General features: G+C 41.2%; 1 protein-coding gene across 3 annotated transcripts in view; it reads left to right on the top strand.

The window, feature by feature from the left end:
* USP2 (ubiquitin specific peptidase 2) overlaps nt 1-16,074 on the top strand; it is a 97,874-nt gene that overhangs the window by 74,994 nt on the left and 6,806 nt on the right. For all 3 annotated transcript variants that reach the window (XM_069947808.1, XM_069947807.1, XM_069947809.1), the window contains 5 exons: nt 1,833-1,953; nt 4,711-4,822; nt 8,994-9,104; nt 12,511-12,575; nt 14,272-14,375. In XM_069947808.1, the coding sequence (XP_069803909.1) occupies nt 1,833-1,953; nt 4,711-4,822; nt 8,994-9,104; nt 12,511-12,575; nt 14,272-14,375 (513 nt within the window). The remainder of the gene's footprint in view (nt 1-1,832; nt 1,954-4,710; nt 4,823-8,993; nt 9,105-12,510; nt 12,576-14,271; nt 14,376-16,074) is intronic.

Here is a 16,074-nt window from a genome sequence, read left to right as displayed (position 1 = left end):
GATGTAGATCTAAACCAAAAATTATCATTAATCATTCACTGTAATTCCACATTCGTTTGCTCAAGTTCCCTATTTGTTCACTAATCGTTCAGTGTCATTGCACATTGTTCATTGTTTTGCTGGGATCAGATGGAGTAAGCGATCGCAATTATCGTTCTGTGTAATATGGTGAACGATTTCAGGGTAACAATAAACCATCTCGTTTGCGATCATTTATTGTTAATCATTAAAAATCACTCTGTGTAATAGGACCCTTACATACACTCATATGTCAGACAGACACCTTGTGAACTTACTTGTCCTGATGTCGCAGGTTGCTTTTTAGATGGTTTCATGACATATAGATATTGTGATATCCTTTTACCAACAAGTTACGTTTATTTACCTGTTAGTCTCCTTTGGATCTCCGCTGGTTTCTAACCACAGCTTAGCATAGCCTTACAGAAATGATGTTTTATTAGGGGTTGCTGAAGCATTTGTCATTGTAACATTTTCTCCTATTCATTGGCATGAAAGCTGTTAATATGCTTGGAATACTGTTACGGCTCTGAGACGGCTCTTATGGGCGAATGTGACATATTTAAGTGGTTACCCAGGATTAGAAGAAACACAGCAAATTTCTTGCAAAAACAGCACCACCCTTGTCTCCAGGTTGTGTGTAGCTTTACACCTCAGCGTCATTGGCTTCAGTGAAACTGAGCTGCAAAACCACACCCAAACTGAGGACAGGAGAGGTGCTGTTTCTAAAAGAAAAAGGATATGCCTTTGGAATATTGGGCAATCGCTTTAAGTACTAAAATGTAATCGATTGTGTGTGGTCATATGTACTAACCTATAATATAAACCTTCAAGTCACAGAACAAAAGCATAATAACTTAAAGGGGAATTTGTCAGCTGCAGTTCACATTCTGAGCGGCTGACACTACTGGGACAAAGAGACACATGGTACTTTTCATATATCAGTCTATTCTTCTATAATGTGAAAAAAATACAATTTCATCTCTGGTGCAGAGTGGTCAAAGAGACTTTGCCAAGCTCCTGAAGTGCATTGAGCTAAAGTGTCTCCCCTCTACCCATACCTGACCCTGCATGGGGCTCTGCTTCCAGCTGACTGTCGGCCAGGCAGGGATAGAGATTGGGGCAGGGCTCAAAGAAGGATTTTAGCCAGCAGCAGTTCAGGAGCTTGGGAAAGCCTTTGACACTTTGAACCAAAGAATAAAGGTGTGCATACATGTTTTTATGGGATGGAAGTACAGCAGGATATCTGAAACGTCCCATGTGTCTCCTTGTCCTTACAGCTATCTAACAGTGTCAGCAGTATGGAACGTGAATTACAGCTGACAGATTCCCTGAGATGTTGCTATCATTAAGTAGCTTATGGTGTCCTGACTACACACCCTTTTTTTTACACTTTCTTTATACGCCCTCCTGTTCCTGTTGGGTTGTCTCACAATTCAGTTATTAGTCAGATGGGCATGAACTTAATTTTAACTTTGGGACTGAATCTCAGGTGACAGGTGTGATCATTCACACACCGTATGTATAATCACACCCTTCACCCTATTAGTATTATTATTTATTTATTATTAGTGTCTGATGTAAAGCCCTTGAACATTGCTGTGGGAGGCTGCAGGCTATTTCCACAGCCCTTCTGAGCACTGCTAGGAAGCCTTGTCTATCACTATTGCTGACTGTACCAAGCACTCCTCAAGCTTGTCAGGGCCATTGTGTAGATTGCAAGAAGAATGCTTTTTAGTGATTTAGCTAATATTACTTGAATTTAGTTGTTGATCTCATTATGTGTGAATGTGACGCGTATCCTTTGTTTACAGTGCTTCATGAACTCCATACTTCAATGTCTGAGTAACACTAAGGATCTGCGGGACTATTGTCTGCATAACTCATATAAACGTGACCTGAACTCCAAGACTTGCAGTACAGCCATCATGCAAGGTGGGTGATAAGGAGTATTGAGCCTTTTAGCAATTTTAGCGAATAAATAGCCCATTCAGCATGGCTCATTTTAACATGAGCCATTAAGTCTATCCAGAAAGCTTAGCAAGTTAGTAAGGTGGCAGCTCCCATTGCCTACAGGGCATTAGGCAAAAAAATCCCTTGTAAAGCTAGGTTTACGTCTGTGTTGTGGGCACTGTCTGGGAATTTCATTGCAGATTGCATTCTGCTGCATGGTGGAGCCCAACAGATCCCATTGACTTTATTGGGGTCTGTAAGTGTTTCAGCTGGTGTCAATTATTTCAATTGATAAAAAAATAGTGGAGTTTGGTTACTAGTAGTTTGGTGGGTAATTCATTTTTCCATGGGACCACATGACAAATTGCAATGGTTTTTGAAGGCCAGCCTAATATACTGTATGTAACCCTGTTCTAGTGGGGACGGTGGTGAGGCAGGAGTGTTTCCCAACCTTTTTCACCTCTGGGCACCCCTACCAAATAAGGTTTACAAAATACAGTGACTCACAGGTGACGTCTTCTTTGATGTAAGGCGCAACTTTCCCTTTTTCTCTTCATCTGCCTAGGTCTCCGCAATGATTTCTTCCAGCTACAATTCATCTCTTCGGAACCTGGCAGACAAATATCTTGGGCTCCACACTTCCTCTACTTCTTTCCTTCTTCCTATAGGGTCCCATACAGTAGTAATTCCACTGTTTCATGTCATGCGCAGTAAAGTGAATAGGCATGTTGGTTGCCTCCATATGTAGGATATCCCATATAGTAATAATATCCCCTTCAATAACGCCCCTATAGTAATAATGCCCCTGCAATGCACCCATAGTAATAATGATCCCATCTTATGAACAGACCCCCACCCGCCCATAGATACAGTATAATGCCTCTGCTATGCACCCCCCATCCATAATAAAAATGCCCTCTGCTGTATAAAGCCCTCACCCACAGTAATAATGCCCCTGCTGTATACAACCCCCCCCCCCCCCCCCCCCCCATTGTGCTCCAGCATAAAAAACAAACACACACATCATACTTGCTTATTGCGGGAAAGAAGTAGCTCTTCTCCATCTTCTGGCTGCAGTCTGTCAGCTGTGGGATGAAGCATCCAGCAGGCAGGATGACATCATATCATTGTGCCTGCTGGAGAGCATGTCCTTGCTGCTCATAGGCTGCAGCATGAGTTGTCTACAGCCTATGACCATGAATAGAGCAGCCGGACACTGACAGATCCTGCGTCTGTATTCTTTTTCTCATGTCCAGCCCGCTCGCCCTGCAGTGAGCTGGCTGAGAATAACAGTGGCTGCGCAGGCCAGGCAGAGTAGATCAGCGGACCACACACGATGCCCGGGTCTGTACTAGAACCTAGATGTAATAATAATAGTATTTTTTATTTTTTTCTCTTTAAGCGTAACTGTCATTTTAAATGTAATTTTCAGAAATCAATAATTTAATTAATTCTGTGTCCATTATGGTCTATTTATGGGGTGAGTGAGCACCGAGAGGAGAAAAGGCAGTCCGGCAAAACACTACATCCTGTAATCGCCTAAAGGACAGATATTAAATCTCCAAACCGTACAGCTGCTTCTCTGCTCTCCCTTGACCCCTCCCCCCTCCATAGGTTATAATGGACTCGGCATATCCGTCTTCACTTTGCTTCTCTGTAATTAAGACTGCTTTTCCTGATAATGCACAGATAATAGGGGGTGGGGGATTAAAAACCTATTATAGAGTATCTTACAATCGCTTGTACTATTGATTTCTGTGACAATTTTGATGAGGATAATAGTGTTAAACTGTGTATGAGCTTTTCTCTGTCTCCCTCCGACTCCTCCCCCTCCCTTCCGAGACAGCTGATGTAAACAAGTCCCTGGCAGACTTTATCTGCAACTTTGTAGCTTCTTTGTATGCTGGGAGTGATAATCTGAGGTCAAGTTGCTGATGAACTCTTGCTGATGAACTCACTGTGATTATCCCTGCCGACATTACAAAATTGCTACAAAGTTTCAAATAGGGAGGGGGAGACGAAGAGAAAATTGTGATGCTGTTTCTGAAAGAAAGCGGCCATTACGCACACTAGCATGCATGGCCAAACACTGCTGTGATATTGGTCAACAAAATGCATGTTTAATCTTTAGTATGGCCTGCTTTAGTCTAGGACCATAAAGCGGGTGATTCCTTTTGTTTGGTTATGTTCATCATTAATGAAGTATTCTGACCATAGACACCCACTGTATATATGAGCCCCCACATTATTCATGTGATCACTGTTGGTCAAGGTGCCCTGGCTACACAGCTGGAAACCAAGGTCAGACAGACATTAAGATGATGCAATTCCAGTATACTATATGTTGCCCGTGTATTCATAAAACAGACATGTTATTTTTGTTTAGCAGAAATGAAGAAATATTTTTGGAGATAATGACGTAGTAATGACAGGAGGCTTCTGAGGGAATACATGTATATAAACCTGTGTACAAGTTTTATATGCTACATTTCTGACTGCTGAACTCAACCAGCAGTGTTGCTTGTGTTTTTAACATGAGTCATGAACAGAAATAGACACCAAGACAGCGACCTGCTAAGAGCTGAATCTAAAGGACTGTAATTAGGACAACCCGTACAGTGAGTCACAGGCACACCTAGCAATAGGCACCAAACACCGAGCGGACTTGGATACAGCCATTACTGAGATGCATGTGCATTCATGGAGTTCATCTATCTTCTTGTGTTCTCTCTCCTCTAGAATTTGCACGATTGCTTCAGGCCATATGGACCAGTTCTGTCAATGAAGTAGTGAGTCCTTCCGAATTCAAAACCCAGATACAGAGATATGCTCCACGTTTCATGGGATACAAGTAAGAGGCGAATGTTAATGGTGTTTCTGTATGGAAGTTGTAAGCACACGCTAAAGCTCTGTTATCGCCCTCCACCAAGTGTACAGTCATGCACTTGGTCAATACTAGACTAATGAAAGATAAACATGGGAAGATTAAATTCTCCTTGTGAATACTAGTGGGAAGATTGAAATTCTGATAAAGGGGTCAAGGGGCTTGTATTAGTAGCAACTACTGTGATGAACAAATAGTCAATGATTATATCTGTTTTTTTTATCTTCTACCCTCAGTCTGTGCTTCCATTCCTAAGCTCCTTGGTTGTCTCTGACAATGTCTTGTAGTCCTGTCAGGACAACCATGGCGTCTTTCCTTCACATACAAACTAAAAAGATGTGCCAGGAGAAGCAGAACCAGGTGGATACAACCACTAGACCAAAAGACTAAGGGCCAAAAGCCCAAAACACACACTGATCTGCTCTCTATCTAAAACGTAACTTTTACTGGCTTATAAATAAAAAGTAAATGAGTGCTCATAAAATCACCATAGCCTGTTCAGATACACATATGGCCCATGTGGGTCAAAGAAGTCACATGTAGCTGCAGACTACTGACTATATATCTATTATATCAGATCACCAGTAGTCTCTATGTTAGATATTAAAATCACAAACACACAGCCCTGTAGATGTATAGTCAGTAGTCTGCAGCTACATGTGATGACTTTGACCCACATGGGCCATATGTGTATCTGAACAGAGTCAGACTATGGTGACTGAGTGATTTAATGAGCACTTATTTACTTTTTATTTATAAGCCAGTAAAGGTTACATTTTAGATGGAGAGCAGACCAGTGTGTGTTTTGGGCTTTTGGTCTAGTGTTTCCTTCACATAGTGGACACTGTTGGCCTGGCAGTGTCATAGACCTACAGAACATAATGGGGCCTAGGCTATCATCACATCACTTTATTTATCCTGTATATCAGGAAAGCTCTTGACATACACTGTAACGGTATGTGCACACTATGGAATCACAGCGGATCACCCGCCGCAGATTTCACAGCTCACTCCTGGTGTTCTGGGTGATTCGCCAGGATTACGTTGTGTGCACATACCCTATATGTATCTACAGGGTTACAGTAGCTGGGCCATAAGAGTGTCTTCAGTTTGACTGGTATGTCTCAAAATACCACAAAAAAATCTATGGAATAGTGTAATTGCTATTCTTTGCATTATTCTGTAAAAGCATTGATAAGTGAATGCCATTAAAGTCTGTGGGTGACAGGTTCCACTGACATCCATCAGACATCTGTGAAACATGTACATCAGAAGCTTTTCATTGCTTTTTATGATCTATCACTTAAATGAATGGCTTAATAGCCTAAGAGTGATGGTTGCCTTTGTTAAACATCTATCACAGCCCCCGTTTAACACCTGCATTTGGAGCTTTTCCCAGCATATAAGCTAAATGGAGAAGTAAGAACATATTTGAATCGAGGGAAGCAACAACTCTCATTTGGTTCTGCATATCAACTATTCGCTCATCATAGCAGTTCTTTTTGATAGGAGAATATACACCTATGTTTATTCATATTACCCATTATAGCAGTCTTATCAGTTTTACTCTACAGTAAGACTTTCCCTATATTGTGGCAGATATAGTCTCCCTAAAATATACAGTTTTATCAACATTATTTACAAGACAGGCTGGGTTCACTTCTGCTTCCGCTTTGGACATCAAAAACTTGTCCGAATGGCAACGTATAGCCTGACATGTCGTTAACATAGAAGATTGTCAGCAGAAAAATACCACCTGGTCCATCAAGTGTTTCCTTATATTAGTCCTTTTATTATCATCTTAGGAAAGATATATGTTTATCCCAAGACCATAGACTTAAATGGACAAAATGTAGTCATATCATGTACATTTCTTCGACATATACTTTGAAAATTTTTTTTATAAAATATTGATGGCAATCCTGTAACAGTTTCTTTTCGCATAGGCTATATACACTTTAATATAAACATGCGGGTAGCTTTATCAAGGTTGCTTATAGTCCTATTATCCTATTTCAGCACAGATAAGAGCCCTATGGGGGCATCAGAAATTCTGGACAGTTCTGGTGTGCAACTGATAACCCAGGCCAGCACCTGGTGCTGACACTGGCCCTCGCTCCTGTTAAATACAGCTAAAGGAGAAGTCTGGGTAGAGACTTTTTCCCTAAAACTGACTGTAAAAACAGCCACAGACCTGTGTAGAGGGCCTTAGTAGTTAAACCCAAAAGTACTATGACTGTAATGACTACAGTGACTGCTGTAGAGAATAACTCCCCACAATGATTATTATTGTGGTTGCATGGTAAGAGTGATTTGCATCTTAGCCCATTATTATTACTTAACTGCTTTCCAGAATAACTACTTTAGCCCGGCCCCTTGTCAGCGTTGGTATATCATTACGATACGGTGTGCACATAAACACTGACTTAATTCTCTTATCGCTTTCTGGTTAGTATTGGGCTGGGTTCACACATAACTTGTGTTTATGTTAAACATACACATGCTGCAATCTCAAAGAGGATAAAATCCTATACGATAATGGATTATGTTGTATGCCAAACAATTCTGCTATGACATGCCATGCATGCCATTGCAGTACTTTTATTTATTACAACTCCCATATTTATAAAATGCTACTTACTAATACATTTGGACAAATATTGCCAGCTAACCTTTTCAAGCTTCTTGGCATAAAATACACCAGTTGTAATAAATGTGGCAGTTCACACTGTTTTTTTTTTTTTTTTTTGTTTTTTTTTTGCAATCCATTTAACATATCCGTTTTTAATTGGTTACTTTTAACGGACAGAAAAACACTGAACGCTACTTTTTTGTCCATTTAAAAAAAAAAAAAAGCTTTTTTTTTTTTTTAATAATGAAAGTCAATGGAAAAATGAATCCAAACGGATGACAAACAATTGCATCAGTTTTTGCATGTTTTTTTTTCATAAACCGTATGTTAAACGGATTGCTTAATTTACATTAAAAAATGCAGATTCATATAGTACATTACAGCAATATGTAGTGTATGTGTAAGCCGCCGCTTATGACTCATTAGAATGATCACTGCAGTGACTATAGCCACACTCTGGCAATGATACTTATTGCTTGTATATGTTTTGTGTTGCATGGAATGGCAGCAACTGGAAATGGCCTTACAGAAAACTCATTGGCTCCTCTGACATGTCTGTTGTGGCAAATACTTGTGTTCCTCACTAAATGATTCTGAGTCATTCCTCTTTTATTCCTCCTGGAAATGCAAGAATTAAATTTAAAAAAACTACAGTCCCCTTTGTAAACAGTGGAAGTGCCTTCAGTCTGACAGGGATGCTGCCCGTCTGGCTAGGGGTATGATAATAGGAGGAACAAAAGGAATGAAGCTGTTTATTAAGAATTGTTTTCTTGAGAATGCAAACATCAATCTTTCAGAAATAGTCTTGAATTCACAGTGTTATATGGATCAGTAATATATCATCTATAGACTGCAATGGGCCCTTAATGCAGCACTAATTTTATTTAGAAAATAAAGGCATACTGCCTCTAGGGTAAAATATAGGCTACCTATTCAGTGCCTATGGTTCCATGATACCATATGTATGCCAATATACAGGCTCAAAAATTAGGATTTTAGATTTTGCTGTGGTCCTGACCCTGGCACCCCTGCCAGCAACTGAAGAATCTTCACTGCAGCTGCAGATTCTCACATGAATGGCGCGATCTATGTAACACAAGGACCCCTCAAGTCAGCCAGAACAGGAGCTGCGAGCAAACAGTGGCTGTCTGTCCTGACTCCTAGAGGGGTGCCCTGACCAGGAACCTTGCATATGAGCATATATACAAGGATTGTCTTTATGATACATCCCTTTTAATGACAATCCATTTGAATGCCGTTGATCTCCAGGTATCAAGATGTGTAATGACACAGGCTTGTGACTATTAGAATTAAGTCCAGAATATCCTATGTGACGCCTGTACCTCCCATATTACTTCACTTACTGAGGGGTTTGGGTTTTGTTTTTTTCTTTTGTTACATGATTAATTCTAGGTTAGTACTAAACCATACACTAGTGTTATGAATGGACTATTTCTTAATACAATAGATTGCAAGTCTTATTATGAAAACCTTTTCATTCCACAGCCAGCAAGATGCACAGGAGTTCCTGAGATTTCTCTTGGATGGGCTGCACAATGAAGTCAACCGGATAACGGTCAGACCGAGACCCTGTACACAGGATTTGGATCATTTGCCGTAAGTTACAAGACAAACCTAAAAACTTTTCAGTAAATTCTTGCAGACTTCTGAAAAGTTAAGTCATATCAGGCTGATAGAATCAGGAAAGTTTATTTTGTAGGCACTTGGGAGTGCTCACTTCAGAGAAGAGAACGCCCATCCCTCCCCTAATCCTCACTTCTGCAGAATAGAGATCACACCAGTTGTCCTGCATCCTTTCTATCTTTACATGTCTGTTCTGGCTAGCTCAAAATTGACAGCCAACATGGCCATACTCTTTGTTGTCATTTTTGCAAAGTGAGCACAGTAATTTACCTTTAGTGTGTTGATGGAGGAGCTCTGTGTGAATGTACCCTTTAAAGTGTTAAGAACCAAATCAGGCCTAAAAGCCATTCACAGCAGGATGTGCACAACGTGCTAAATGGCGACATAACAGATCTATGAACAGCATTAAGGGTGTATTTAGAGGTGTTTATTTTTTCGTTTAATTTGTTGCTTTAACTTATCTAAATCAGTAAAAGTTTAACTCAAAGGGCAAGCAGCTAAAATGTATAGAATGGAAATATATATTACAAATAGGTCCGATTTTGCTGACTACTTTTTGGTGATACACAATTCTGTTTTGCTTCTTTGTCAGTAGTTTATGCTACCCAAAAGGGCCTTTTACATGGGCTAGTTATTGGTCATGAGTGCTGCTAGAAATGCTCCTACAGCCAATAATTGGCCTGTGTAAAAGTGACAGTGATCAGCCGGGCAGGCTTTAAAACGTTTCATTATCGGCCTCACATCTTTCTGTGTAAACAGGGGATGTGAGGTCGATGACCATAAAGGGAAAATGACAGCACAGATATACAAATATCCAAGCTGTCAGTTTCCGTATCACAGAGCAGTATATATTTACCACTACTGCGATCCAGCATCCTATTCTCCAGCTCACCTGCCCAGCTGCTGTGTGTTCAGGCTTCAGCTGTCAATCATTCTGGAGGAGGCGGGGCCTGACAACACAGAAGCTGAATAAGAGTGGTGGAGAATAGGATGGCGGATTACAGCAGAAGTAAGTATGTTACAATCTGTGATATTGAAACTGACTGCACAGATATACAACCATGGCAGCACAAATGATACATGGGTCATTCGTGCAGCCCAACCACTAGATTTCTGTTGCCATATAAAGACCCCACAAATGAGCGCCGATCGTTTGCGGCCAACATGGCTGAGAATTCTACTCTTCTAAAATAAACCTTAAATGCGGCAGCATAAACCTACTTTAACATTTTACAAATTCCACAGTTTATTCACAAAACTCCCCCAAAGGTAACAAAAGCGGGCATGTGTCAATACACCCTAACTGGGTTAACACATTTCCCTTTCCCTGTTTAAAAAAAAAAATAAAAAATCCAAATAGAAATGAGTATGATGTTGCTGATGTGATGGCGCTAATAAATATAAACTAACTGTAGTAAATGGAAAACTGAAATCTCTTTGTTGAGCACTGTAGACAGGGATTTTTTTTTCTTCGTATTTTTCCACTCCAGTTTCTGATTTTCCTTACTCTATGCCCCTGCCAAGGTCGAGCTGGCCCAGAAGAAATTGTGCAGTATACAAAGTGTAACCAGAAAGTCGGCTTTCACAACCCTCCAAATACCTGGAGTGCTGCCAGCCTTGTCATTTCCCTGCCTCCTAACATCACCCGCTGATTTATTTCTTGTTATGTAACTGTAATTACTTCTTATTATTCTAATTGGTAATGGCAGCTCTCCTCTGTTTCATTCTACTGAGCAAATACACAAGAAGTCTCTTTTACATCATATGGCTCAAAGATTATCATCATTCTCTTTCACCTAACAAAGCTTTCATATAGCGTTCATTATGCTCACCGCATTGCATATCAGTTACTGGGCAGTTCCCATATATAGGCACTGAAACCACGGTCCTCTCGTGGTTTTTGCTCATTGACATAAGACTTTAGCGCCCCCCCCTAGTTTGTACTTTAGAGTTGTTTGGGTAGCAGCTAAGCTGTTCACTTGCTTACTGTTTTTGCATTACTTTTCTTTGATCCATCACCCATTGATCTCTGCCTAGGTCTCATGCACACAGTGCGGATTTGTTCAGTGTTGTATCTGCTTTTGCTTGTATCCTCTCCTGGTTTAAAGGACTTGAAGGATTATCCAGTGTTTTTATAAATAATTGGCTATTTAATAATAATATAAGATTGGCAGGGATCTGGCTTCAGGCACCCATAGCTTTCTGAGGGTCCTGCAGCATTTTTGCATTAGCTGCAGCCTCTTCAGTGTTTGCTTTCAGACTACTGTAGTTCACACTTTCAATGTAAACAGCATGCTATGAAGACTATGGCATTTGCACGGAATGGACTAGACCCATTGTTAACATTGAAAAGGCTGCAGATCTTGCACAAGTACTGTGGCCACTCTAAATGGTTAGCCAAGTCCAACCAAGATGATAAATTGGCTGCAGGCAGGGGGGGTGCATGCACATAATCGCCATGCCTCCGCAGTGCTGCCTTACCTCTCCTGCATTTCTTGCTGCTCATGACCCAAGTTTAGGAATGTCCACTCAGCCAGGACAGGACACTTCTGTAGTCACTGACTGACTGAGCAAGAACAAAGGAGAAACTGGAGCCCAGAGTTCCCCCTTTGTGATCGCCCATGCGCCTTTTGCAGTGGTCACTAATGGCCTTATTTCGACCAATACGCCGTGCATTGTGAATAGTCAGCTGTTAGCATGACAGCTCATCTGCCACTGTAACAAATTTAACCTGTTACATGCCGCTGTCAAATCACCGGTGGTGTAAGTGTGTTATACTTACCGATTGGAAGCCCAGCACCAATTCTGTTATCTCCCCAACAAAGGTTAAAAAAAGTTAATCAATAAGGTACATGATTTCTGAAATGGCAGCAATAAAAAGTAAAAGTTGTCCTGCAAAAAACAAGCCCTCATATGGCTACATGGGCAAAAATAAATGGAGGACAGCAGTGAGAAAAATAAGAACATTGCATGGTCATTAAGTCCCAAAATAGGCCAGTCACTAAGGGGTTAAGAGAGCCAAGCTACAGCTATGGTGCATCAGTTTGTGAGTTTTCATGATTGATTTAGCATTACTGTTGCTTTGTTGTCGGATATAATGATCATCACTACAAAGCTAATTATTACATGTGTGGAAAATATATGGTTACCTGTAATGACCTGTGTGAGTGTGTCCTTTCCCCCCCCCCCCCCCGTTTCTTTTAACATTTATTGACACTGGTTTGTAGACTCTTTATGTTATCAGTGTAGCCTCACTGCACTGACACCCCCCACCCATGTTGATCCATTCATCATAAAGTGATAGGAAATCCAAGCAATTTTCCTCACTTTGAGATAATAGGTTTGTTTGTTTTTTTTTTTTTCTTTTCTCTTTTTCAAGGGATGCAGAGAAAGGCAAGCATATGTGGAAGAGGTACCTGGAAAGGGAAGACAGCAGGATTGTGGGTAAGTGAAGTTGTAATAAACATACAGGTCAGCTATCAACCAGAATATATTATACAGGGTTTGAATTTACAGTAAATCGTAAAATGTAAATTGTATTGTTTCTGTTACAGTTAATGCATCATGATTTTAGGGTCCATTAAAAACATTTGCCCTTTTAGAATGTCCCTAGGCGATCCACTGTTCTTCCTGTGTCTGGCTCAGTCCCATCTACCTGGGAAGCTGCTGATTTTGCTGGGAAAGTTAGGCCAGCCAGACCCTTCCGCTGCGGGCCAAATGTTGTATTACACGGCAACAGTTCAGATGAATGGCTGTCCTTGTAATACAAGAATGGCTCAAGTCCAGAGCTACTACACAGTGCCTCTCTATTCATGTGACATCTGTGTGTGTGTGTGTGTGTGTGTAGAAAAAATAAATATCCAATCAGTGCTGAGCAACCTGTGTCATCTGACAAAGGGAGGCTGACCTAACAGGGCTTAGACCTGCCTCCCTTTTGATGATGCCATTGTCACAAAATGGCTGCCACAGAACAGCCTGGGGTCAACAGTCCTTAGGTAAGAATGAGTTTACTTCACTTCCTGGTGGGGAATTAAAGGGGGGAAAGATTGGTAAGGGAGGCAGATAGGTGATTAAAGCATATTATAAAGTTATATAACTTTTGTAGTGTGTTTCAATTACTGGGGAAAAAGCTTTTTACTAGAGTACCCCTTTAAAGGGAACCAATCACACAAAAATTGGCTATAAAGCTAAGGAAACGTGCTGGTAGATCAGCCAGCACGCTTCCTAACCATCCCCCTGTCCCCTCCGTCCCCTGTACATAGAGCCCGCAAAGTTAGTTTATTAGTCTCCCGGGCTCTATGCAAATTACCATGTAAGTAGTCATGTGGGCGGGCGGCTTCTTCAAGTAGTCACTGTCCTGGGCCGGCTCCGGCGCTGTTATCACGCCCCTCTGGGCGTGTGTAGAAAGCGCCGCATGGTGATGTCATTAGGGGGGGCCGGCATTGCACGTCAGCCTGGCCGACGTCTTTACTAAGCTGCGCATGCGCAGTACTGTGGGTGAAGCCGCTGCTGTACTACGCAACGCAGGCGCAGTACCGCAGCGTCTTCTCCGGCTGCACTGCGCATGCGCAGCTTGGTAAAGACGTCGGCCAGGCCGATGTGCAATGCCGCCCCCCCCCCCCTAATGACGTCACCATCCGGCGCCTTCTACACACGCCCAGAGGGGCGTGATTACAGCGCCGGAGCCAGCCCAGGACACGGACTACTTGAAGAAGACACCCGCACACCGTGACTACTTACATGGTAATTTGCATAGAGCCCGGGAGACTAATAAACTAACTTTGCGGGCTCTATATACAGGGGACGGAGGGGTCAGGGGGATGGTTAGGAAGTGTGCTGGCTGATCTACCAGCAGGTTTCCTTAACTTTATAGCCAATTTTTGTATGATTGGTTCCCTTTAATTTCTCAGCTATTGGGCAGGATAGACATGATGGAGGTGGCACACTTGTATAGTACAGCCTGCAGTCTGTACTGATGATATCTGCAGCAGATAAGTAGACCTCTCACCAAAAACAGCATGTTTCCGTGTAGCCTGTATGGCCAGTACTGCTACTACAGTCATTTGCCTGTTTTACCTGTTTCTTTTTGCATATGTTCTATTTCTTAATTTTGTTGCATTTTTTTTCTATCTTTTTGCAGAACTGTTTGTAGGGCAGTTGAGGAGTTCCCTTACATGCACTGAATGTGGATATTGTTCCACTGTATTTGACCCCTTCTGGGACTTGTCGCTACCCATTGCTAAGGTATTACTAACATTTATTTTTAATGTGTTTAATAAAGTATATTTTGTTACTGAAAATGTCCTTTTAAAGAGGTAATTTGGGATCAGGATATCATGGCTGCTTTCCTCCATAAGAATCACTCCTGTCCTCAGTTTGTGCATGGTACTGCAGCTCAGTTCCATTCACCCCCTTTAATATTAGGACACCTATTGGGTTCCCTTACAATAAGACAATGGCACATGTAGCCACTAATCTAGTCTCCTATGTATGAATGTGTTCACAGAACTAGACTGATCTGACTTGTTCATGCTATGATTAGCCAAGATTGTGAGGCACTATCATTAAGGTATACACAAAACGAAACACTCGGGGTGATCTGATATTAAATAGGCACTGTCAGTAAAAAAAAAAAAAATTCAGAGACCTATCAAAAATTTTGATTGGTCAGGATCTGAGTGTTCAGGCCATGACCACTCAGGAGAACAAGCGAGGAAAAGTTTACTCTCAGCACATTCACTCTGCATTCGGACCTAGATGGACTCCCAGTGCAAGCCTATGGGACTGCCTAGGTGTCTGACATGGAGAGAGGAGAGGAGTGCAAGGCAATGCAGTCATCAACCTGCTCCCTCTAATCGGAAATGGTCTACACACACTACACTAAAAACATTTGATGTGTCAAAAGTTTATTTTATTTACTTATTTTAAAAAAATTATATAAATATAATAAATATTGCTAGAGCTGAAAAATAGAAAAAACAAAACTATTCTTACCTAGCCCTGGTCCCACTGCAGCTCCTTGTGATCCTTTGCAGCTTCTGTCTATTCCCTAATTCCGAAGCGCTAGGAGTAGAACTTGCCCACTCAGCCAATCGCTGGTGGCAGCAGCAGTGTCCTGTCATGTTTAGCGATTGGAGCAGGACCTGCTTGCTTAGCCAATCTCCCATTTCTGAAGCAGGCAAAAGTCAGGAGCTGCAGCAGGACCTTCAGGGGCCTAGAGGTAGATAAGTATAGTTTGTTTGTTTTTCACACAAGAACCCTGTAAAGCTTCTGTCTGTGCCCTTAATGACTACTAGCAACTTCTACTTGCTGTATGTGTGTAAGTAGCAGTTATGATCTCTTCCTTTTTAATCTTCTAATGATTATAATACATTTAAATACCAAGTACTTCTATGGACATTCCGCTGGCATGTCTGGTAGCTTCAGACAGAAAGTCAACCATCTAACTGTGGCATCAGCTTAATTATACCCATTATATAATAACTAGTTAGTAAAGGAGTTTGTTCACTAGTTGTAGCGAGTCCATGCTGAGAATAACAAGACTATTGTTTTAGTTCAATTGTTCAAGAAAGACTTCTCTACAATTATCTTAACACAGGGCTTTGTGTCTCTATGGGGTTCTAATAATAAAAACACAGATTTTATTAAATATAGAGATCTTCAGTCAGCCTTTAAATTACTGAAAATTAGCTGATTAACATATTGCAGGTGGTATAAATCACATCGCAAAAATAGTTTATGAACACTACTATTGTTCAGAAGTTTACTACTAAAAGTTAAGGCTATTTAGGATATTTATTTGCGCCTCAGATATAATTATATTGGAGTCTGAGGCAGCCTCTACACCGTGACTTACTGAACCGTTCACAAAGCATAGGGCAGTTCTGTATTTACTAGACACACCTGCCCTCACTGTAACAACACCTCCATGCACCACCTAATG

Source organism: Dendropsophus ebraccatus, chromosome 12 (assembly GCF_027789765.1).
Source record: "Dendropsophus ebraccatus isolate aDenEbr1 chromosome 12, aDenEbr1.pat, whole genome shotgun sequence".
Classification (NCBI taxonomy): domain Eukaryota; kingdom Metazoa; phylum Chordata; class Amphibia; order Anura; family Hylidae; genus Dendropsophus; species Dendropsophus ebraccatus.
Note: the sequence above shows the minus strand (reverse complement) of the source record. Positions and strands in the feature narration are given on the sequence as shown.